The sequence below is a fragment of the Carcharhinus amblyrhynchos genome, chromosome 1 (assembly GCF_965287045.1).
Source record: "Carcharhinus amblyrhynchos chromosome 1, sCarAmb.v2.hapA, whole genome shotgun sequence".
In the NCBI taxonomy this organism is placed as follows: domain Eukaryota; kingdom Metazoa; phylum Chordata; class Chondrichthyes; order Carcharhiniformes; family Carcharhinidae; genus Carcharhinus; species Carcharhinus amblyrhynchos.
This window is the reverse complement of record NC_137324.1, coordinates 180,416,435-180,441,599: the sequence shown is the minus strand read 5'-3', so window position 1 is coordinate 180,441,599 and position 25,165 is coordinate 180,416,435. Positions and strand designations below refer to the sequence as shown.

General features: G+C 43.0%; 1 protein-coding gene across 2 annotated transcripts in view; it reads left to right on the top strand.

Annotated features, from left to right (window-relative positions):
• gne (glucosamine (UDP-N-acetyl)-2-epimerase/N-acetylmannosamine kinase) overlaps positions 1-25,165 on the top strand; it is a 42,061-nt gene that overhangs the window by 6,670 nt on the left and 10,226 nt on the right. The window contains exons 2-9 of one of the 2 annotated variants that reach the window (XM_080196347.1): positions 704-903; positions 11,236-11,687; positions 12,807-12,959; positions 17,426-17,638; positions 19,440-19,527; positions 21,330-21,540; positions 22,382-22,511; positions 22,839-23,060. In XM_080196347.1, coding sequence (XP_080052473.1) covers positions 740-903; positions 11,236-11,687; positions 12,807-12,959; positions 17,426-17,638; positions 19,440-19,527; positions 21,330-21,540; positions 22,382-22,511; positions 22,839-23,060 — 1,633 coding nt within the window. In that variant the 5' untranslated portion in view covers positions 704-739. The remainder of the gene's footprint in view (positions 1-703; positions 904-11,235; positions 11,688-12,806; positions 12,960-17,425; positions 17,639-19,439; positions 19,528-21,329; positions 21,541-22,381; positions 22,512-22,838; positions 23,061-25,165) is intronic. The other variant, XM_080196355.1, reaches the window with a different exon arrangement.

The window sequence follows — 25,165 nt, the reverse complement described above, 5'->3', positions numbered from 1 at the left end:
ACACCCAGGTCCCTCTGCACAGCAGCATGTTGCAATTTTTTACCTCTTAAACAATAGTCCATTTTGCTGTTATTCCTACCAAAATGGATGACCTCACATTTATCAATATTGTACTCCATCTGCCAGACCCTCGCCCACTCACTTAGACTATTATATGCCTTTGCAGACTTTCAGCATCCTCTGTACACTTTGCTCTGCCGCTCACCTTAATGTCATCTGCAAATTTTGACACACTACCATTGATCCCCAACTCCAAACCATCTATAGGAAGTGTAGACAGTCAATGGATGGGAGACTGGGGGGAGAACTTTTTAAAAATTTTTAGAACACAAATAAAATGTGGTTGTATTCTCCATTCCTACTATTTAGCTTTATACGTTTTATTGTAAAAAAACATATCTTGTTTTTAACTTACTTGGTGCATTGAGGAATAGCGTGCATGTATTCTTAGTACGTAGAATCCCTACAGCGCAGAAGAGGCTATTTGGCCCATTCAATCTGCACCAACTCTCGCACAGAGTATCTTACCCAGGTCCTCTCCCCGCAACCCCATACATTTCCCATGGCTAATCCACCTAACCGACACACCTTGGGGCACTAAGCAGCAATTCAACATGGCCAATCCACATAATGTACATACCGCATTAAATAATTTTTGACAGTGCTGCAGATTTATATAAATCCCATTTCTGTTTATTTTCAGAAATTGATCCATAAAGGTTTTGAAAATTAGGAAATCATGGAGAAAAATAAGAACAAGAAGAAGCTGCGAATCTGTGTTGCCACCTGTAACCGTGCCGATTATTCCAAGCTCGCTCCCATTATGTTTGGCATCAAGGAACAACCTGATCTTTTTGATCTGAAAGTGGTTGTTCTAGGATCTCATTTAATTGATGACTATGGGTAAGTATATTAACTTTTATCAGTGGTAACTGAACCATTAGTTGATATATAGAATGCTTTCTGTTTGTTAAAGCAACAGCATATTTGTTTTGGGTGATATTGGACTTTTATAGTTCTAAGGGAATGTTGCTTGGAAGGTGCTTACTTGTGGGTCTGGTCAAACAGGGAGTCTTTTGGGAGGTATGTTTTATAAGACTAATGTTAACTTTGTGACTGTAATCTTGTGTGCTTAAGTTTTGTTTCCTTGTTATAAGCTTTTTGCTTACCGTTTTTAAAATCCAAAAGTGCTACTGAACTTCTTTATAGATCAGTATGTTTCTTCTTGTTTTCAGAATACAGAAGAGGGTATGGTCTGTAAGCCAAGTTTCCCTCTGGGATTTGATTTGCTCAGCATCTGACATCTGAGGTCATAGAATTGGATAAGGTTGTGATTTTGAAGGCGCTATTAAAGGAGTCTTGACAAGTTGCACACTGTGCTTCTTGTATGGTACACATTGCTAATGTGGTGTCCAGAACTTCAGAACTGGATGGCTATGAAAGGGGCTATGTGATTGACAATCAAATCAGTTTGACATGATTTTCCTTTATCAATTCCTTGCTGATTTTCTGTAATTAATCCACATTTGTCCAAAGGATTCTTAATTTTATCCCAGATCATTACCACCCCGTGTAAAAGGTGTTTCCTGAGTGGACAAGGGCTAAAATTTGTGTGTGTGTGGCCCCCTTTTAATTTGAGTGGTTCAGTTGAAAAATAACCCAGCATCAAAGCTTTAGTCCTAAGCCAGAAAAGTTATTACAAAACAGTGCTGTAGACTAATCAGTAAAATTAAAAAAAGTTACTCCATGAAATATGTACAAAGATAAGGATAAAAGATACTTAATAAAGCTGAAATTCAGTTCAGTCAAGATGTTGTTACAGCCTGCAGCTTGGAGTTGAAGTGTGAACTGTCCAAACTGAAGGGTTGTAAATTGAAGATTTGCGATGGCTTCAGTAGTTGAATAGTCAGGTTGCATTTGCAGGTGGACTCAGCAGCTTTGGGTCGGGAGAAGTGGAGGTACAAAGTAAAGGTCCCCTTACTTTATTGGTTCCTTGTGCGTGACACTTAAAGACTGCCTGGATTCCTTTATGAGCAAGCCAGTGATTTCTGGATAACTTCCTTTGTGAATCCCAGTGGCAGAGATAAACCCAATCCTCATGTGTGGCTCACTTCAGCTGAGAGCTGTGGGCTGGTGGCTGTTTTTCAGAAGTCTCTTCAATACTATACACAAAAATGGCTGTTCAGATACAGTTCAAAAATGGCTGCTATCCCCAGCTATCAGATAATGCTTGTTAGGTATTGGATTAGCCCAGGTCTGGGGGAATAGTCCCATCCATTGCCTTTTGGCCAAGGTAAGTGACCTTTTAAATGTCTCAGCCATTAACTAGCTCCCATTCTTCCAGCTTTGAGATAGGAAAGAACTATTCACATCTCCAGGGAAGCCATTGTCAGTGAATTTCTCTTTACCCTTGTGGAAATGCACATTGAACTTCAAATGTTTTCACATATCTGGGCATGTTCATTTGCAATCCTCTTGGAACTGTCAGAAGCTTGACAAACATTGCAATTGTAAAAGGTTGGCTACTTTTGGCAGCCATTTTTAAAGGCTGATTGTCCCCATTTAAAAATAAGTTAGTTTTTTTAACAAAGCCCATGATAGCACTACACATTTGTGACATTGTTGTTTCTAAAAGCTTTCAGCAGAGTGTGGTGAGCTGAAGAGGTTCAGTGAGGAGTGGGTGGGGGGTACTCCTTATCTTTTCCAAATTTGTGACCCTGTAGAAATTGTTTTCTGCTTAATACAGTGGAAGAGGCTAGCTGTAGGGTGTCACAGTGGCAAGGTAGTTAACACTGCACCAGGGTCCTAGGTTCAATTCCTAGCTTGGGTCACTGTCTGTGCAGAGTCTGCACATTCTCCCCATGTCTGCATGGGTTTCCTCCTGACACTCCAGTTTCGTCCCACAGTCTGAAAGACATGTTGGTTAGGGTGCATTAGCTGTGCTAAATTCTCCCTGTGTACCCAAATAGGTGCCGGAGTATGGCAATTGGGGATCTTCACAGTTACTTCATTGCATTGTTAATGTAAGCCTACCTGTGACAATAATAAACTTTAAATGGTTGGTGAATAACTGGTAAGTGGTCAAGATATGTTTTCCTAAGGTTAAAATAGTACTGGAATTTGTGATAAGATTAATAAATATCTAAAATAAATTACCAATTGAACAAAATAATTAAGTGATTAATTAAAGTTCAGGAGTATGGCAGGACAGGTGATGTGTCATGGCTGGAGCATGTGGGCACTCATAGATACCTGTGTTATCCATGGTGAACTCTGCAGTAAGTGTCAGTAGCTTCAGGGGTTTTGGTTCAGAACATAAGAAATAGGAGCAGAAGTAGGCCATCTAGCCCTTCGAGCCTGCCCCGCCATTCAATAAGATCATGGCTGATCTGAAGTGTCTCAGTTCCACTTTCCCGCCTTCTCCCCATAACCCTTAATCCCCTTGCCTATCAAAAACCTATCCACCCACGTCTTAAATATATTTAGCAAGGCAGCCTCCACCACTTCAACGGGCAGAGAATTCCAGAGATTCACCACCCTTTGAGTGAAGAAGTTCCTCCTCAACTCCGTTCTAAACTGCCCCCCGCTTTATCTTGAGGCTGTGCCCTCTAGTCCTACTGTCCTTTCTGAGCAGGAAGAGTCTCTCCACCTCTATCCTATCTATCCCATTCATCATCTTATATGTCTCAATGAGATCTCCCCTCATTCTTCTAAACTCTAACGAGTACAAGCCTAATTTATTCAGCCTCTCCTCATTGCTCAACTCTGGTATCAGCCTAGTAAACCTCCTCTGCACTCCCTCCAAGGCCAAAATATCCTTGCGTAAGTGCGGCGACCAAAACTGCACACAGTACTCCAGCTGCAGCCTCACCAGTGCCCTGTACAGCTGCAGCAAGACCTCCCTACTTTTATATTCAATCCCCCTCACTATGAAGGCCAGCATCCCATTCGCCTTCCTGACCACCTGCTGCACCTGCAGGCTGGGAGCTGGAGGCTGAGCTGCAGATACATCAGGGAGAGCAGGAGTTACCTGGACGCTTTGTTTCAAGGAGTGGTCACATCCCTTAGGATTGGAACTTGTGATTTGGAACGTGGTCAGAGATAGGAGGGTCTGAAGTTGAGGCAGGTATGGGGATCCAGAGTGCAGGAGTGTCAGTCTCTGCACTTGTCCGACAGGTTTGAGGCTCTCGCAGCTTGTTTGGGTGAGACTGGGGGCTGGAAGGTGGATGAGCTAACTGATCATGGCGCTGGTACAGGAAGCCATTCGAGTAGGGGAGAACATTTAGGAGTATAGAGATAGTAGGGGACAGTATAGTGAACGGGATTGGTGTTATTCTCTGTAGCAAGGACCAAAAGTCCAGAAAACTGTTGCATTCCCGATGCCAGGGTTTGGAACATTTGCTCAGGGCTGGAGAGAAGGTTGCAGTGGGAAGACAAGGAGCTAGTGGTCATGGTCCATGATAGAGGCAGGGTGAGGAACAGGGTTCTGTGTAGTCAGCATGAGGAATTAGGCAACAAATTAAGATGCAGGACCTCAGAGTTAATTTCTGAATTACCTGAGCCACATGCAAATTGGCACAGGACACATAAGATTAGTGAATGAATCTGCAGCACAAACACTGATGTGGGAAGAGTGGCTTCTGGTTCATGGATACTGGTAGCAGTATTGAGCAAAGTGGGGTCTGTACCATGGATAGGGTCTGTGCTGGTGCTGGTGAGCCGCATAACCAGGGCTGTTGAGAATTTCAAACTGAATACTGGCAGCAATACAGGGGGACAGCACTGGAAGATTTCGGAGAGGGGAACAGCACAGAGAGAAAATCTGGTGAAATGATGGGACGTCAATAATCTCTTCCTCAGTGCCAATAAAACAAAGGAGATTGTCATTGACTTCATGAAGGGTAGTGGAGCCCCTGTCTACATCAACGGGGATGTAGTGGAAATGGTCGAGAACTTCAAGTTTCTAGGTGTCCAGATCACCAACAAACTGTCCTGGTCCCCCCATGCCAACACTATAGTTAAGTATGCCCACCATGCCCCTGCTTTTTCAGGAGACTAAGGAAATTTGGCATGTCCACTACAACTTTCACCAACTTTTACAAATGCACCATAGAAAGCATTCTTCCCAATGTAGCATGGTACAGAGCCTACCCCAATCTTTGGGAAGTATGACCTACGTACCAAGCATCACACTGGTGTTGACACGCAGGTAGAATGTCTTTTGTCTTGATGGCAGCATTGTGTACCGCTCAAGTTGCCAGTGCATTAGTAACAGTGAGAAACATCTTGTTTCACGTGTTGATGAGATTTCTGAGATCCCTTACCCTTCTAGAGGAATCTGAAGTTAATGTGCACTTTTCAGAGCCAAAGATGAGGGCCTTTGGCCTATTCATGAGTTTGCATGAAATACAGTGCAAACTGATCTAGTCAGGTTAGCATTATCCCACAGGAAGCCTTTGTATCCTCTTTCAGCATCAGTTTGAATGGTGGGCAAAGACTTGGGCATTATTTGCAAGGTTGCCGATGAGGCCAGTCCTATTGCAAATGGAAGTGTACGAATCCCAGCACGTGTTGTGATCAGTGGGGGTAGGTTTACTGTAGACTGTGGTGAAGAGCTCTTTCTCAATTAGTATATCAGGGAAAGGGAGTTTGGTTAACTTTGTTTCAAATGTGAATTTGAGAGCAGGATGATGTCCATTAATACTTGGAAGGAAATTCTTACAGGCAGCTGGGGATTTAAATATAACTAACGTATCATCCATTTTTCAGAAATATGCAAGGGTTAGGAGGTTAGGTGTCTTTCCATCAAAGATACGTTTCTCGCAGAACCCAGAAATGTTATTTGAGAGAACTGGTTCCAGAGGTGATCCATAGATGGACACACACACTGCTGATAGATCTGAATCCAGCTGTCTGAGTCATTGAGGTCATTTGTTCAGTGAATATTGGTTCTTGCAATGATGGAAGCTCTAGCTCACCATGATATAGTGCTGCAGTACAAATTATCTACGGTTTCCTTAGGTAGAACATTGACTAGCAAGGTCAGATGAGCATATGGACGCAGCATTGCTATCGATTGCAAGTTCTGTATCGTTTTTGCAAATGTGAAGGAATCCTTCAATGCATATGTGGAAAACTTATTCAGGACTGGTTGTACATACAAGGTAAAAAGTCTGACAACACCAGGTTTTAGTCCAACCTATTTATTTGATAATATACTCACTAGCTTTCGGGGTTACCCCCTTCGTCAGGTGAATGGAGAGTTCTGGCCTCAGACAGAGCATATAAAGCACAGACAGTTTAGAGATTACTGATTAAAATGCGAATCCTTACACCTAACCTGCTGTTCAAGACCTGAAGTGGCTGATAATGTGAGTGGAAGGAGCACTGATCACAGTTTAAAGAGATGTGTATTGTCTCCAGACAGTACAGTAAGTGAGGTTTTGCAAACCCAGGCAAGTCACGGGGGTTACAGATAGTGCGGCATGAACCCAAGATCCCTGTTGAGACCGTCCTCATGTGTGCGGAACTTGGCTATCAGTCTCTGCTCAGCGACTCTGCGCTGTCGTGTGTCGTGAAGGCCGCCTTGGAGAATGCTTACCCGAAGGTCAGAGGCTGAAGGTCAGAGGCTGAATGCCCGTGACCACTGAAGTGTTCGCCAACAGGAAGGGAACAGTCTTGCCTGGTGACTGTCGAGCGATGTTCATTCATCCGTTGTCGTAGCGTCTGCATGGTCTCCCCAATGTACCATGCTTCGGGACATCCTTTCTTGCAACGTATCAGGTAGACAATGTTGGCCGAGTTGCAAGAGTATTTACCATGTACCTGGTGGATGGTATTCTCACGTGTGATGATGGTATCCATGTCGATGATCCGGCATGTCTTGCAGAGGTTGCTGTGACAGGGTTGTGTGGTATTGTGGTCACTGTTCTCCTGAAGGCTGGGTAGTTTGCTGCGAACAATGGTCTGTTTGAGGTTGTGTGGTTGTCTGAAAGCAAGAAGTGGGGGTGTGGGGATAGCCCTGGCGAGATGTTCGTCTTCATCAATGATATGTTGAAGACTCCGGAGAAGATGTCGTAGCTTCTCCGCTCCGGGGAAGTACTGGACGACGAAGGGTACTCTGTCCACTGTGTCCTGTGTTTGCCTTCTGAGGAGACCGGTGCGGTTTTTCGCTGTGGCGCATCGGAACTGCCGATCTATGAGTCGAGCACCATATCCTGTTCTTATGAGGGCATCTTTCAGGGTCTGGAGGTGTCTGTCACGATCCTCCTCATCTGAGCAAATCCTGTGTATACGGAGGGCTTGTCCATAGGGGATGGCTTCTTTAACATGTTTAGGGTGGAAACTGGAGAAGTGGAGCATTGTGAGATTGTCTGTGGGCTTGCGGTACAGTGAGGTGCTGAGGTGACCGTCCTTAATGGAGATGCGTGTGTCCAAGAATGCAACTGATTCTGGGGAATAGTCCATGGTGAGTCTGATGGTGGGGTGGAATTTGTTGATATCATCATATAGTTGTTTCAGTGATTGTTCACCATGAGGCCAAAGGAAGAAAATGTCATCGATGTATCTAGTGTATAGCATCGGTTGAAGATTCTGTGCAGTGAAGATGTCTTGTTCGGACCCCATCAGTCTCGCAGCGGACACAGAGGAATTCATCAGGCGAATGAGGCTGCGGGAGTTTCTCCACAAACCCCAAGAGGCCAGCAACGAACACAATGAGACAGTCGATGAACCAGAACAGCCGACAGAGAGATCCGCAGTGCAACAGCCTAAGAGGAAGGAATCCAATTGGACTCCTCCGGAAGGCCGCTGCCCTCGACTGGACTTGTATGCCCAAACCATCAGGAGGTGCGTTAACACCAGATTCATCAGCCGCACTCACAAGACAGCCCCGAACATCACCCAAGCACAACGCAACGCCATCCACACTCTCAAGACAAACCGCAACATTGTCATCAAACCAGCAGACAAAGGAGGGGCCATCGTCATACTGAACAGAACGGATTACTGTAAAGAAGTGTACCGACAACTAAACAATGAGGAACACTACAGACAATTACCCACAGATCCGACCAAAGAACACACTCGTCAACTCAACAAGCTGATCAAGACCTTTGATCCGGACCTTCAGAGCACCCTCCGTGCTCTCATTCCACGTACTCCCCGCATTGGAGATCTCTACTGCCTCCCAAAGATACACAAGGCAAACACACCTGGCCGTCCCATTGTATCGGGCAATGGGACTCTGTGTGAGAATCTCTCCAGCTATGTCGAGGGCATCCTGAAACCCATTGTACAAAGAACCCCCAGCTTTTGTCGCGACACTACGGACTTCCTACTGAAACTCAGCACACACGGAGCAGTTGAACCAGGGACACTCCTCGTCACAATGGATGTCTCAGTGCTCTACACCAACATCCCCCACAACGATGGCATTGCTGCGACTGCCTCAGTACTCAATGCTGACAACTGCCAGTTTCCAGATGCAATTTTACAACTCATCCACTTTATCCTGGACCACAATGTCTTCACCTTCAACAACCAGTTTTTCATCCAGACACATGGAACAGCCATGGGGACCAAATTTGCACCTCAATATGCCAACATCTTCATGCACAGGTTCGAACAAGACTTCTTCACTGCACAGAATCTTCAACCGATGCTATACACTAGATACATCGATGACATTTTCTTCCTTTGGCCTCATGGTGAACAATCACTGAAACAACTATATGATGATATCAACAAGTTCCACCCCACCATCAGACTCACCGTGGACTATTCCCCAGAATCAGTTGCATTCTTGGACACACGCATCTCCATTAAGGACGGTCACCTCAGCACCTCACTGTACCGCAAGCCCACAGACAATCTCACAATGCTCCACTTCTCCAGTTTCCACCCTAAACATGTTAAAGAAGCCATTCCCTATGGACAAGCCCTCCGTATACACAGGATTTGCTCAGATGAGGAGGATCGTGACAGACACCTCCAGACCCTGAAAGATGCCCTCATAAGAACAGGATATGGTGCTCGACTCATAGATCGGTAGTTCCGATGCGCCACAGCGAAAAACCGCACCGGTCTCCTCAGAAGGCAAACACAGGACACAGTGGACAGAGTACCCTTCGTCGTCCAGTACTTCCCCGGAGCGGAGAAGCTACGACATCTTCTCCGGAGTCTTCAACATATCATTGATGAAGACGAACATCTCGCCAGGGCTATCCCCACACCCCCACTTCTTGCTTTCAGACAACCACACAACCTCAAACAGACCATTGTTCGCAGCAAACTACCCAGCCTTCAGGAGAACAGTGACCACAATACCACACAACCCTGTCACAGCAACCTCTGCAAGACATGCCGGATCATCGACATGGATACCATCATCACACGTGAGAATACCATCCACCAGGTACATGGTAAATACTCTTGCAACTCGGCCAACATTGTCTACCTGATACGTTGCAAGAAAGGATGTCCCGAAGCATGGTACATTGGGGAGACCATGCAGACGCTACGACAACGGATGAATGAACATCGCTCGACAGTCACCAGGCAAGACTGTTCCCTTCCTGTTGGCGAACACTTCAGTGGTCATGGGCATTCAGCCTCTGACCTTCGGGTAAGCATTCTCCAAGGCGGCCTTCATGACACACGACAGCGCAGAGTCGCTGAACAGAGACTGATAGCCGAGTTCCGCATACATGAGGACGGTCTCAACAGGGACCTTGGGTTCATGTCGCACTATCTGTAACTCCCGTGACTTGCCTGGGTTTGCAAAACCTCACTTACTGTACTGTCTGGAGACAATACACATCTCTTTAAACTGTGATCAGTGCTCCTTCCACACACATTATCAGCCACTTCAGGTCTTGAACAGCAGGTTAGGTGTAAGGATTCGCATTTTAATCAGTAATCTCTAAACTGTCTGTGCTTTATATGCTCTGTCTGAGGCCAGAACTCTCCATTCACCTGACGAAGGGACTAACCCCGAAAGCTAGTGAGTATATTATCAAACAAATAGGTTGGACTAAAACCTGGTGTTGTCAGACTTTTTACTGTGTTTATGCCAGCCCAACGCCGGCATACCCACATCATGTACATAAAAGCACAGTAAACCCAATTTATACCTTATTGCATTCCCTCTTACACTGACCTCACCTTGTATCTTACTATTTGTTATTCTATTGTTTTCTGTCTTTCCCAATTTTTTGTGCACCTTGTTGTTCCTCTCTGTTACCTTCTGGTTCCCACACCCTAGTCAGGTTTAAACCTTCCTCAATAGTACTAGCAAATCACCCTGCAAGGTTCAATCTCTGTTCAGGTGCAACATATCTGGCATGCACAGATCCTGTCTCCCACAAACCTGATCCCAATACCCCAGGAGTCAGAAGCCCTTCTATTTTCACTGTCTCTGCAGTCACGCCCTGCTTTTCTATTTGGTGAGGCCGAATTTAGAGTACTGTGTACAGTTTTGGTCACCTAGTTACAGGGAAGATATAAATAAGGTTGAAAGAGTGTAGAGAAAGTTCACAAGGATGTTGCCGGGACTTGAGAAGCTGAGTTACAGAGAGATTGAATAGGTTAGGACTTTATTCTCTGGAGCGTAGAAGAATGAGGGGAGATTTGATAGAGGTGTATAAAATTATGATGAGTATAAATAGAGTGAATGCAAGCAGGCTTTTTCCACTGAGGCCGTGGGAGAAAAAAACTAGAGGGCATGGGTTATGGGTGAAGGGGGAAAAGTTTAAAGGGAATATTAGGGGGGGATTCTTCACACAGAGTGGTGGGAGTGTGGAATGAGCTGCCAGGTAAAGTGGTAAATGCGGGGTCACTTTTAACATTTAAGAAAACCTTGGACAGGTTCATGGATGAGAGGGGTGTGGAGGGATATGGTCCAAGTGCAGGTCAGTGGGACTAGGCAAAAAATGGTTTGGCAAAGACAAGGGCCAAAAAGCCTGTTTCTGAGCTGTAAATTTTCTATGGTTTCTATTCCTTTACTTACTAGCACGTGGCATCAGGATAAATCTTGGATCAAGGCACCTTGGGCAATGCAACACTTCTTTATTAGGGCATTGAAATGAGAACCACGTTGAGTTCAAGCCAAGGAGTAACTGAGCTGAGGTGTCGCTCATGAGGATTCTCATGTTAGAAAACAATGCAGAATAAGCAAGACAATCTTGTAACTAACTTGAATCTGTGTTGGTAATGTGAATTCATTTTTTCTTCCAGAAATACATATCGAATGATTGAACAAGATGATTTTGATATTAACACAAGTTTGCATACGATAGTTCGAGGTGAGGATGAAGCAGCCATGGTGGAGTCAGTCGGCCTTGCTTTGGTGAAATTGCCAGATGTGCTCAACCGCCTGAAGCCAGACCTCATGATCGTCCATGGAGATAGGTTTGATGCTTTGGCAGTCGCCACGTCGGCTGCATTGATGAACATTCGGATTTTACACATGGAAGGTGGTGAGGTCAGCGGTACCATCGATGATTCAATCCGACACGCCATCACCAAATTGGCCCATTATCATGTGTGCTGCACTCGGAGTGCTGAACAGCATCTCATTGCCATGTGTGAGGATCACAATCGAATCCTGTTGTCTGGCTGTCCATCTTATGACAAGCTGCTCACAGCTGGATCCAAGGATTACCTGAGTATTCTGCAGACATGGCTAAGTGAGTATGAATGGCTGATGTTTTTGTGTTTATTTACAGACCCTGGCTCCCATTGGTCTGTGATTTATCACAGATGGCAGAGGCAGAAACTTATTCAATGTTTCTACAACTTTTGAAAATGATTAAAATTGCAAATAATCACTGTGAAAGTTCTCCTGATAAATAAATCAGTAATGTCCAGTAATTGTTTGCTTTATCCTTGTAGGAAAGAAGCAACTTGCATTTTTGTCTTCCTTTTCTTTCTCACAACATATTCCTTGACAAGTTGCTTCATCGATTGCCTAGCAGCTCTTTGTGGAAAAGAAATTATCTGAAATTATGCTTTCAGTGACATTTTAAATTTGATGACCCCTCATGATTCCCTATTCATTGTTGAAGGACAAGGGCAGTGAACACGTGGGAACAAGTTCCCCTTTGAGTCACTTATATTCCTGACTTGGAACTATATTACCTATATTATAACAATATTACCATTCCTTCACTGTCATTGGGTCAAATCGCTGGAACTCCCTCCCTAAAAGTTCTGTGGGTATAACTATACCATATAGGTTGCAGTGGTCTCAGAAGTCACTGCATCACCACCTGGGCAACAAATGCTAGCCTTGATTATAATACAACATCCTAGGACTAATTATAAAACCTAGTGTGTTATATAATGTACCAACGTAATTTCAAATGCTTCATCTGTCCTGTCTTGAGATGAATTCTGGTCCTATTCTGGAAAGTTTTGAACAGTGAGAGGTGATCTCATGAAAACTTACTAAATTCTTACAGGCCCCGACAGGGTAGATGTGGGCAGGATGATCAGCCTAGAAAGAGGACAGTTTCACAATAAGGAGCAGAACATTTAGGACTGAGATGAAGAGAAGTTTCTTCACTGAGGATAGTAAGTTCTCTACCCCAGAGGGCTGTGGCAGCTCAGTTACTGAGTGTGTTCAAGACTAAAGTTGATGGATTTCTGAATACTAATGACATCAAGGGATATGGGGTAGTGGGAAAATGGGTGCAAGAGGCAGATAAGCAACCATGATTTGAATGGTGGAGCAAGTTGGAAGGGCTGAATGGCCTATTGCTTCTATTTCCTGTGTTCCTACATTATGTATTTGTTCTCTCTTGTAGGCAAAGATGTGAAACCTCGAGAGTACATCGTGGCTTTGCAGCATCCAGTTACCACCAACATTAAACATTCCGTTAAAATGTTCGAGCTTACACTCGATGCTCTAATAACATTCAACAAACGCACGTTGATTTTATTTCCGAATATTGACGCAGGTGGGCAGAGAGTGTTTGAATGTGCATGTGATTTAAAACAGGGCAGCTGTTATGTTTGAATTGTTGGGCAGAATCCTTTGTGCTTTTGAATTGGATAAAATCAGAAGGTTAAAAGGTTAAACAAGAACTTGCCTGTTAAATTTTTGATCTGGATTTTGTGAAGTGGATGGAGTGAGATTACATAAGATCCCGTGTACAGCCAGTGTTAGAGTTATTGAACTCTGCTAGTGCCAACTATTGAATTTAGTTTAATTTTACTTGGCACTAAAGAGTGACAGGGTAATGAGTGGTGAAGTATATGTGAAAATGTGTCACTTTTATTTAGCCCAATACAATTCCATGTCAACTTAAAGTTGTATAAAAAGTCATGGGAGTGTGGAGGGCAGCTTATTTCTCACTCTATTCACTACACAAAATGAAGATCAAACAGGGAAGTTAGAACCATAGAACAGTACAGCACAGAAGCAGGTCTTTTGGCCCTTCTTGTCTGTGCCGAACCATTTTTTTGCCCAGTCCCACGGACCTGCACCTGAACCATATCCTTCCACACCCTCTCATTCATGAACCTGTCCAAGTTTTTCTTAAATGTTAAAAGCGAGCCCGCGTTTACCACTTCATCCAGCAGCTCATTCCACACTCCCACCACTCTGTGTGAAGAACCCCCCCCCACCCCGCTAATTTTCTCTTTAAACTTTTCCCCCTTCACCCTTAACCCATGCCCTCTGGTTTTTTTTCTCCCCTAGCCTCAGTGGAAAAAGCCTGCTTGTATTCTCTCTATCTATACCCATCATAATTTTATACACCTCTATCAAATCTCCCCTCATTCTTCTACGCTCCAGGGAATAAAGTCCTAACCTATTCAACCTTTCTCTGTAGCTCAGTTTCTCAAGTCCCGGCAACATCCTTATAAACCTTCTCTGCACTCTTTCAACCGTATTAATATCCTTCCTATAATTAGGTGACCAAAATTGCACACAATACTCTAAATTCAGCCTCACCAATGTCTTATACAACCTCACCATAACATTCCAACTCTTGTACTCAATACTTTGATTTATAAAGGCCAATGTTCCAAAAGCACTCTTTACGATCCTATCTACCTGTGACGCCACTTTTAGAGAATTATGTATCTGTATTCCCAAATCCCTCTGTTCTACTGCACTCTTCAGAGCCCTACCATTTACCCTGTATGTTCTACTTTGGTTTGTCCTTCCAAAGTGCAATACCTCACACTTGTCTGCGTTAAATCCCATTTGCCAGGTCATTTTTCTAGCTGGTCCAAATCCCTCTGCAAGCTTTGGAAACCTTCCTCACTGACCACTACACCTCCAATCTTTGTATCATCAGCAAATTTGCTGATCCAATTTACCACATTATCATCCAGATCATTGATATAGATGATAAACAACAATAGACCCAGCACTGATCCCTGTGGCACATCACCATTCAGAGAAGCAATCCTCCACTATCACTCACTGGCTTCTTCCATTGAGCTCTGTCTTGTTTAATCTTCCAATATTTCATAACACTGTGATGATCATTTGAAATAATGAAATTTTCAAAACTAACATTTGTCCTCTCAGTGCCAGCTCAAAACACACATACAGCTGATATATTTAACATTCTCATAGTCTGCATGAATAACACGTCTAGTCAAATTTGCACTACATTTTTAATGTAATTCAATACTGCCCAAGACTGTTTGCGTTATAGCCCGAGTACATGTAGAAAATAAAATCTGTTTTGTGATGCTTGCTTATTCTCCTGAGGATGCGTGTTCCAAGTCAAACAACAGGATGGAAATAGATAAAGAGGAGATATTAAAAAGGCTAGCTGTACTTAAAGCTGATTGACATGATATTGAGATGCCAGTGTCACAGTAAAGTCTCACAACACCAGGTTAAAATCCAACAGGTTTATTTGGTTCCACAAGCTTTCGGAGCACTGCTCCTTCATCAGGTGAGGGAAAGAGCAGTGCTCTGCAAGCTCATGATTCCAAATAAACCTGTTGGACTTTAACCTGGTGTTGTGAGACTTCTTACTATAGCTGATTGGTCACCAGAACCAATATGAGGATGCTGACAGAGTAAAAGTGGAAATTGCAGAGACATTGGCCATAGTCTTCCAAAGGCTCCTTAGATACAGCAACTGGAGAATTGCAAATGTTACATACGTTTCCAAACAGGGTATAAGGGTAAGCACAATGAGTTGAGGTCAGTCAGTTTAACCTCAGTGGTGGGAAAGCTTTTAGAAATGATAACTTTTGGAGAAATTTTATGAAATGTGGATAATTAAGGAAAGCAATTCATGGATTTGTTAAGAGTAAATTGTGTTTAACTTATTTGATTTAATTTTTTGATGAGATAACAGCAGGGGTCGATGTGGTTCAACCTCAGTTTGAGAAGGATATGAAGATATGAGGATGCAGAAAAGATTCACAAATAATTCAGGGGATGAAAAACTTCTGTTAGGCAAATAGGTCAGCAAATCTAGGACTGTGCTGAAAAAGATGCTGAAAACTCATGAGGGGTTTGGACAGAATTGATGAGGAGAAATTGTTCCAGTTGGCGAAAGACAGATCGAGAGCCAGCAATTTAAAGTGATTGGTAACATCTGGATTCCCAATCTGTGTGTGGTGGAAGCAGATTCAATTGTCAATTTCAGAGTTTGATCATTAAGGGAGAGATGTCTGTGTGGATTTTGCACATTCTCCCCGTGTTTGCATGGGTTTCCTCCTGTGCTCCAGCTTCCTCCCACAGTCCAGTCGATGGGTTGAATGGTCTCCTTCTGCACTGTAGGGTTTCTATGATTTGTAGGACTAAAGGGAAAAGGCAGGGAGTGGGACTAGCTGAGTTACTCTCATCAGTTGTGCTGTAATCATTCTAATGATTCTATGTTTAAAGGACTCAATATTAGTTGACATGTCACCTACACCTCTCTCAAATATGTGCAAATATTCTTTGGGATCTAAGATTGGGAAGTGACTCTCCTATAGCTGGCCAGTTTCAAAGATCAAATGTTTCACCCACTTTACTCTTCAATAGTTGAGAATTTATAAAATGCCCTCTTAGAGTAAGCTCAGTTTCCATTGTCTCTCCAGTGATCTATCCAATATATTCCTTACTGTCTGGTTCAATTTCTTTTTAAGACCTGGCTGCTGAGTGCATTATCTCAGCATGAGTGACAGCAGGCTAGCTGGCAACAGCGAAGGTACTGATAGAGGCGGGAGGAAGAATGCTACTTCCAGTGAAAGAACAATAGGTTTGAGCTTCATACAGCCACTGCCACTCTCCTGTGTTGGCATCTTTGGAGGGCAGGTAGTTGAGCAGCCTAAAGACCCTTACACTGGATTAGATTGTAATGTCAGTGGTCTGAGCTGCTATGCAGCAAGCTAACCTTGTAAGAGCAGCCTGAACTCCCCTGCAACATTCGGATGTTGGGTGGCTGGAATGGAAGCTATGAGTTCAGCACTCAGACACTACATCATGGCTGGATCCACAACTGTGTGAATAGAGTTGGCAACCACTTCAGTGCTGGACAGGCTGGACTCCAAGCTCTCTGCAAACCCTTTGCCAGGCTTGGGCTGGGCTCTCCCATGCCCATTGACATTAACTGCAGGCTTCTGCCAAGTCTTCATTGCCATCAGTGTCCTCCTAGAGGTAACTGTGCCAAAGTCCTCATCTGACTTAGTTTTTCTGAAAGAAATAAAATCAAACCCCACTTTTGAAGTTTATAAGAATTTCATTTCTTGTATTCAACACCAACCACTTCCCTTTCTTGATGGTGCAGAGTGTGGGGATTAGAAGAAAAGGTATTCAGATGGGTCAGGCACAGAGTGAACGGTCTTGAGGTTATTCTTTGAGGAAGAAAGGGATGTGATAAGGCAGAGATACCAATGGGAAGAATTCTGGAGGGAAGCAACAATATGCTGAAGAAACAGCCTCTTTAGCAGAGTGGAGGAATTGGAGAATAAATCATATTCCAATTTATTCTTTGAACTGCAGTGGACTCACCCCATCCTCCCACATACCAAACAATCGCAACATAACAAATGTAAACATACATGCTTCCAATTGTTTAAATCTGCCTGGACAAAGGGAAGAGAATATATCTAAGATCATTTTGTCTAACTGTTTGTCTGGAACACTATATTATTGCAGATTATTTTAGTATAACGGTTATGCTAACATTTGACTTCAGGACAAGAATACTAATCCTTTAATTACTTGCCCTCAAACAAAAAGTGGGATTTTAGTTTTGTATCTTTTCATAAGGTTTCAAAAAAAACATACAATTGGAGAATTATCGATAAATTTTATAACTTGTATTTAAATATTAATTTGCTTCCAGTAAACATGCCATAAGGTCATGATCTGTAAATTTAATCCTGCCTTTGTATTGTAAATGTGTTTTAAAATTTATATTGTTATCTTTAAGCTGATTCGTCAATTGTGTTCCACTTATAGGAAGTAAAGAAATGGTGCGAGTGATGAGAAAGAAAGGAATTGAACAGAATCCAAATTTCCGGGCAGTGAAACATATCCCCTTTGAGCAGTTTATCCAGATGGTTGCGCATGCTGGTTTAATGATCGGTAACAGTAGTTGTGGAGTGCGGGAGGCAGGTGCATTTGGCACACCTGTTATCAACCTGGGAACACGTCAGACTGGAAGAGAAACAGGTAAAATCTGGAACAGAACAACTCGACCTGAATGCTTGTGCTCACTTAAAGGACCTTTGCATTGGGCAATAGAGAGAGAATTTAGATGTAGATAGTATCTAATTGAATGGAACAGGCAGATTTCACTTCTTATTCAGCATTGAATGGAGCTTGAACTTTCTAGCTCAGGCCACAGTGCTACAGCTGAACCAGTTGAGGTAAATATGCTCAGTATCAAGAACTGCCAGCTTCAGTTCCTTAACTGGCACCTTTAATCTTTTATTCTCCTCTCCATTTGCTGAGGAGCAGAGTCACCAGCTTCAAACAAACTCCAGAAGGTGACAGAAACTCGAGAGGACAAACCATTGCAATCAGGCCTAGTGATTCCTACAAATTAGTGATAACTACTGAATCCCATTTCTCCTTCTTTCCCTCCACACGTGCAGTCTTATCTATTGTGTATTTCCAGCATTCTCTGTTTTTATATTGTTTGGGATCATGGATTTTATAAACGTAGAGTATAAAAGCAAGCAAGTGGTGCTAAATCACTATTTATTCCCTAGTTGGTGTATTTTATCTGATGCTGGGTACCACACTTTGAGAAGGATATCGAGAGGGCACAGGAGATTTATTAGCATAGCACCAAAAATGAGAGACTTCAGTTATGCAGAGGGATGGGGTGCGGTGGGGGGAGGTTAGGAAGGGATTTGATGAAGGTGTGGAAGTAATTCAGTAATAACTTGGAATTGGATAAATACCCAAAAGGGAAAATCTTTCAGATTACTGGAAAAGAATAGGATAGTTCTTTCAAAAGATGGACAGAAGGGCTTTGCCCTGTGTTGTATAATTAGTGTGGTGGGCAGATTCTCCTGTATGAAATGGTTTCTTTAAGCAGTATTGGAGAGAATATTTCTCATTTCATAGTTAATATTTTGGCAATAAAGGATTCATCCTGAAACAACACTTCAATAACCCATCATCTGTCAGCTTTGCTCAAGTTGTTAGCCTGATTCAGAAGATCTTTGTCCAAACCCCTGGCTGGAAATTGAGTGCATGATCTTGGCTGCTCCTTAGCGATGATGGGTTGGAGATGTTTAATTGGGGTTTTGGTGGGATGGAAAGATAAACTTACCACATTCTGTTAGAGGATTAGTGATTTCCCTCTCCAGCACCAACAATAAAAGGAGACTTACTGGGCAGTTTCCATTTGCTGTGTGAGAACTTCCTGTGTGGCATTAATTGCCAATGACTGGAAGACTTTTTAATAAACTCTTTCATAGGGTGTGGGTGTCGCTGGCCAGGCCAACATTTATTATCTATCGCAGATTATCTTTCAGAAGGTGTTGCTGAGTCTCTGCACTCCGTGTGGTGTGGGTACACCCAGAGTGCAGTTAGGGAGAGAGTTCCTGGATTTTGACCCAGCAAAACTGAAGGAATGTGAGAAATAAAAGATACAGGCCAATGATTTCACTCTGGGGTAGCAAAACTGGGGCCATAAATATAAGATAGTCACTAATTAATCCAGTAGGAACTTTGGGAGGAACTTCTTTGCCCAGAGAGTGGTTTGAATATAGAACTTGCTACCACAGGAGTAAATGAGGCATAGACTGGGGAAGCTGGATAAAAATACGAGAAAGTAGGAAATGGGAGGAGATGCTGATGGGGTGAGATGAGAAGGTTCAGGTTGAACATAGACACTGTTATGGAGCAGTTGGATAGAATGGTCTGTTTCTGTGCTGTAGGCTGGATTATTAACTGGTAAATGGATTTATTTGTGGACCAGCCTTGATTTTCTGTTTTGCTTTTTCTTTTTCTGCCTCAGGTGAAAACGTTCTTCATGTGCGGAATGCTGACAGTCAGAATAAAATCCTGCACGCCCTGCAACTTCAGTTCGGGAAACTGTACCCTTGGTATTAGCATGGTTTTACTTTTTCCTCATTAAGCAGTCTCTCAGGATCGAGAATGACTTGTTTCCACTTGGTTTGGTCAATCTGGAAATGGCTGATAAGTCAATGCACGATCTGCTGACTGTGCCATGTGTGTGGGGCAAGTGGTGCTTGGTGGGTTGGATGGATGAGTTGTTTGGAGGTTTGTGCATTAATCCCTTGACATTCCCTCTGCATCTCCCTTATAAAGTCTCAATGCACAAGTGCGTTCCTAAATAAGCTTTCTCCAGTTTGTCAGTTACAAGCCAGGAGAGATCCTGAGTCAGCGAGAATGTTTGACCTGTATGAGAATGCTTTAATAGCATCCCTAAAGTGTTTCCACTGTCCTCCTGGGAGCCTCCTGCAGCAGCTGAGTTTGCCTGGAGCAGTTGCTTTAGCAGTGTGGTGTCAAGTATCCAAACAACACATCCTAGCCAGTAAAGCTGGACTTTAGGGATTAGCACCACAATGCCAAGAAGTTGCTTTGGGAGAGGATGCAGCTGCTTGTTACCTTTCAACTTAAACCTGGGCCTCAGATCTTACTCTACACATTGTTCAAAATATAATAATGGGGCAAGATTTCCCCTGGCTGAGATGTGACCAAGATTCCAGGGGTCTGTTCCTGCTAAACTGACAGAACTTTGCAATTCTGGATTCAGGCCACTAATTTTCTCAAATTTTGAGTTGGGAGGGAGTGGGAAAAATCTAGTGGAACAGTTCCATTATTTCTTCTGGATTTTCCAACGGGAACATTGGCAGTGACTGAATGTTAAAAGTTATTAATGGGAATGCATCATTCACTATATTTCCTGTCCCTGATATCTTCGCAGCAATGGGGGTTAGAAGCATTATTGTAGTGCTGCCATTTAGTTTTGTAAAGGAGGTCAAATAGCACATAAAAACTAAAGGTTGATCTTCCTATCTGCATTTTGGTGCTTTTTATTTTTCCGTGTTTTTATTTTAAACACTTTCTGTGGGCCCTGGGATCTTTACTGTCACAGTGATGTCACTGTCGTGCTCTCGAACCCTGGTTCCAAGTACGTGAGTGGAACTGAAAATGCTACAAGTTGCCTGCAGTGGTGATTATAATGAAACAAAGTGGAGAAGATCAGATCGTTAGGACAGAGCAGTCTCCCTCTCCCTAAACTTTCATTATTCCCACCAGCAATCCGACAGGATTCCAAACTGAAAAATCCAGACCTACGTGTCAGCTGCATCCTAAATGGTTTCAGCAAGACAGCTTAAAATGAAATAAAATTAGAGCTAGGCTGTCCAGGAGTGATATCCAAAAGCATTTCTGTGCACACAGGTACGGAAATCTCGAACCTTCTCTCTCTCTCTCTCTCTCTCTTTTCCGCCTCCCCCCTTAAAAAAAAAACTGGAGGTCAGTTGAAAATTTCAAAACTGTTTGATAGATTCTGTTAGACAAAAGGATGGAGGCAGGTGAGTGGGGTTAAGGTATAAATGAACAATGATTTAATTGCTGCATTTAGAATGATGGCCTGAATGGCTTCATGTTCCTGAGATTGTTAGGAAAGAAATCATGGACAGCATCATTTAGCATTCTTTTGCTTTTTTTTTTTGCAGATAAAAATGCTCAGACTGTTCGAATACCTGAAGACTGATGCAAATTTGCCCAAATATATGTAATGGGTTTAAAAATGCTTCAGTGGAGGGGAGGGGGATTAAAAATATTTGATTCTGTAGGGATGAAACAAGGCTGATTGTCCTCCTTCTGCAAATAATCTTTTGATGAATCAGTAATATGGATATTTTTCCATTTCAAGCTCGAAGATCTATGGTGACGGCAATGCAGTTCCACGGATTCTGAAGTTTCTAAAGTCCATAGACATGAATGAGCCTTTGCAGAAGAAGTTTTGTTTCCCACCAGTGAAAGAGTGCATCTCCCAAGACATTGACCATATTTTGGAAACGCAAAGTGCTTTAGCTGTGGATTTGGGGGGAACAAATTTGCGGGTGGCTATTGTCAGTATGAAGGTAATAATCCTTCCATTTAGCGTGCTCCAACTTCCCCATTCTTCAAAGATCACTCAGTCTACCTGTGCATGTGTTTACTACCTCTGTGACAGTAATTATTTCTAATACTTTATTTGTATAGTGCCTAATCATGCAGAACAATGTCCTTCACAGAGACACAGAGTCATTTAAGTTAATGGTGCCAGTTGTAAGGTTCTAAACAGAGTCAGGGACACTAATATACACACTACTGTGAAAGTAACAGTCACTCAAATCCTTCCAGATCTCTACAATTACTGCTAACTGTAGTTGTACAGTCTGCTACTCACCGGCTCATTCTGCTCGCTGGTCCTCCAAGCTCCATCCCTGCTGGCCCCTCTCTTGCTCCTGTTCACTTCCTCCTTGTTGTTTCCATTTGGCCTCCATTCTCCCAGGATCTCAGGAGAGGGTTAGCAGAGAGTTAGAAGGATACTGAGTGGGAAGGGAGGTTGGTAAAGAAGGCCAGTGGGAGAGAGGATGTTTCCAGCGAGTGGGAACGAGTGGCTGGGAGGTAGGGTTGTTGCCGTGGTGATAGTGAGAAAATCAGTGTTTAATGGTTCCCGGTGCTTCTTCAGGAACAGCATAGAAATAAAAATAAAGCAGCACTTTTCAGTTTGTTAATTGACAAACCATGCTAAAACTTAGTTTTAAACAGGAATTTCTATAGGGAATGACTTTTCTCTCAAATTTTTACCCCTTTAATTTTTTGCAGTTATTTTGAAGCTTTTGAGTGTGTTCTCTTGCTGTCTCCGTGTATTTTAAGCCAATATTAAGCAGTGCAACCAAAAGCTTCAGATGTTTTGTTTCTACATTTTTTTTTCAGGGTGAAATCATAAAGAAATACATTCGATCCAATCCCAAAACCTACGATGAGAGAATTGAGCTGATTCTGAAGCTATGTGTTGAAGCTGCTGCTGAATCAGTGAAGCTGAACTGCCGGATTCTTGGAGTTGGTAAATGTTTGGGATTGTGGGGAGTTACGGCGATTAGAAACAGTCATTAGTTTCTTTGTGTAGTTCACCAGCTCTTCTGTGTAATTCTGGGTTCCACTCAGCCGGACTATATTTAAGATCATGCAAATATGTAGATATTTATATCTTACCACACTCTGATTTGTATTTAAACTGGTCATTATTGTTCCATTCAACACAGACATTTAGATTGCTACTCAATACTTGTTTTATTTACAGGGTATGAAAGTACTCTGGTCTAGAGCTTGCGTGGGGGGTGAATGATGTTTTCAGCTCTCTGTTCTGGTATTTAATGACATTTGTCTGCAGGCATCTCCACCGGTGGCCGTGTCAACCACAATGAAGGAGTCGTGCTTCATTCTACCAAACTTATTCAAGAATGGGCGTCTGTAGATCTGCGGACACCAATCTCAGACACTCTTCACCTGCCTGTTTGGGTAGACAATGATGGCAATTGTGCTGCATTAGCAGAAAGAAAGTTTGGTCGTGGAAAAGGAGTGGAAAATTTTGTAACTGTGATCACTGGTACAGGTGAGCAATGAATAGAATCAAATGAAGACAATAATTAGACCTCAGCTGGCATAGTGTATATGGTATAGGAAGGGTGTAAGTGTATTGGAAAGAGTGCAGAAGAGGTTTACAAGAAAGGTTCCAGGGATGAGAAACTTCAGTGATGAGGATAGATTGGAGAGGTTGGGACTGCTCTCCTTGGAGAGAAGAGGCCAAGAGGAGATTTGACCAGGATGTTCAAAATCACAAGGGTGCTCATCAGAGCAGACAGGGAGAAACTGTTTGTTCGTAAAAAGATCAAGAACGAGAGGGTACAGATTTTAAAATGATTTGGAAAAGAAACAAATGTGATGTGAGAGAAAACGTTTTCACCCAGTGAGTTATTCAGTTCTGGTATGCACTCCCTGGAAGTGTGGAAACGGGTTTAATTGAGGCATTCAAGTGGAATTCAATGATGATTATTTGAATAGAAACAGTACGCAGGGGTACAGGGAAATGCCACTGAGCCATAATGCTCATTCAGAAAGCTGGTGCAGACACGATGGGCCGAATGGCCTCTTGCGCTGTAACAATTCTGTGATAAAACAGTTTTTATATTTATAAAACAATACAAGCCTGGATAGCTAGCTTAACAGTTTTAGTTTTACGCAGATAGCAAAAGCTAGAAGTCATTGCCAACTCCTGACACTTTCTATTGGTAAATATCGTAACTAGTTTCTCCAGTGCTTGGTGTTGCAAACCCACGAGACAGGAGCAGAATTAAATCATTCAGCCTCTCGACTCGTCTCTGCCATTCATTGAGGTCATGGCTGATGTGTTACTGTTTCAAATTCCACATTCCTATCAAGCTCCAGATTACCTTGTGTAACAAGAATCTGTCTACTTCTGCCTTTAAAATATTCAGTGACCCCATCTCCATCGTTTTCTCAGGCAGACAGTTCCAAAGTTGCACGGCCCTCAGAGGAGTAAATTCACTTTAGTTCAGTTGGAAAGCAGCGCCACCTAATTCCAGACTCTCCCACAGGAAGAAACATCCCCTCCATGTCCACCTTGTTAAAATCATTCAGGATCTTATACTCTTCAATCAAGTCACCCCTCATTCTTCTAAACTCTGGTAAAAACAAGCCCTGCCTGTCTGACTGTTCCTCACAAGACAGCCTGCTCATTCCAGGCACAAATGATCAGCCATGATCATATTGAATGGTGTTGCAGGCTCGAATGGCCTGCTCCTGCACCTATTTTCTACATTTCTAGTAAACCACCTCCAACACATTTGCATTCTTCCTGAGACAAGGAGGCCAAAACTACACACGTTATTCAAGTTAGAATCATAGACTAGAATCATAGAATCCCTACAGTGCAGAAGAAGACCATTCGGCCCATCGAATATGTACCGACCACAATCCTACCCAGTCCCTATCCCCATAACCCCATGCATTCACTCAAGCTAATTGCCCTGACACTAAGGGGCAATTGAGCATGGCCAATCCACCTAACCTGCACATCTTTGCACTAGGGGAGCAAACCCAAGCAGCCTTGTGAAGAACATGCAAACTCTGTGCACACAGTGACCCTAGTCAGGAATCGAACCTGGGTTCCTGGTGCTGTGAAGCAGCAGTGCTAACCACTGTGCCACATGCAGCCCTGATGTGGTATAACTGAATATTATGCAAATATTGTCTAACATCTCCAGGGAGATCTAAACAGGATAGGTCTTTGATTTGATTTATTATTACCACATGTACTGTTTCTTGCGTGCTATACAGGCAAGGCACACCATTCAAAGAGAAGGAAAGAAGAGTACAGAATGTAGTGTTACACTCACAGCTAGAGTGTAGAGAAAGATCAACTTAGTGCAAAGTAGATCCATTCAAAAATCTGATGGCAGCAGAGTTCTTGAGCCGGTTGGTATGTGTCCTCAGACTTTTATATCTTTCTTCTGATGGAAGAAGGTGGAAGAGAGAATGTCCGGAGTATGTGGGGTCCTTGATTATTCTAGAACATAGAACATTACAGCACAGAACAGGCCCTTCGGCCCACGATGTTGCGCCGACCAGTTAAAAAACAATGACCCACTAACCTAAACCAAAACCTTACCATCCATAAACCTATCCACGGATCTCTTA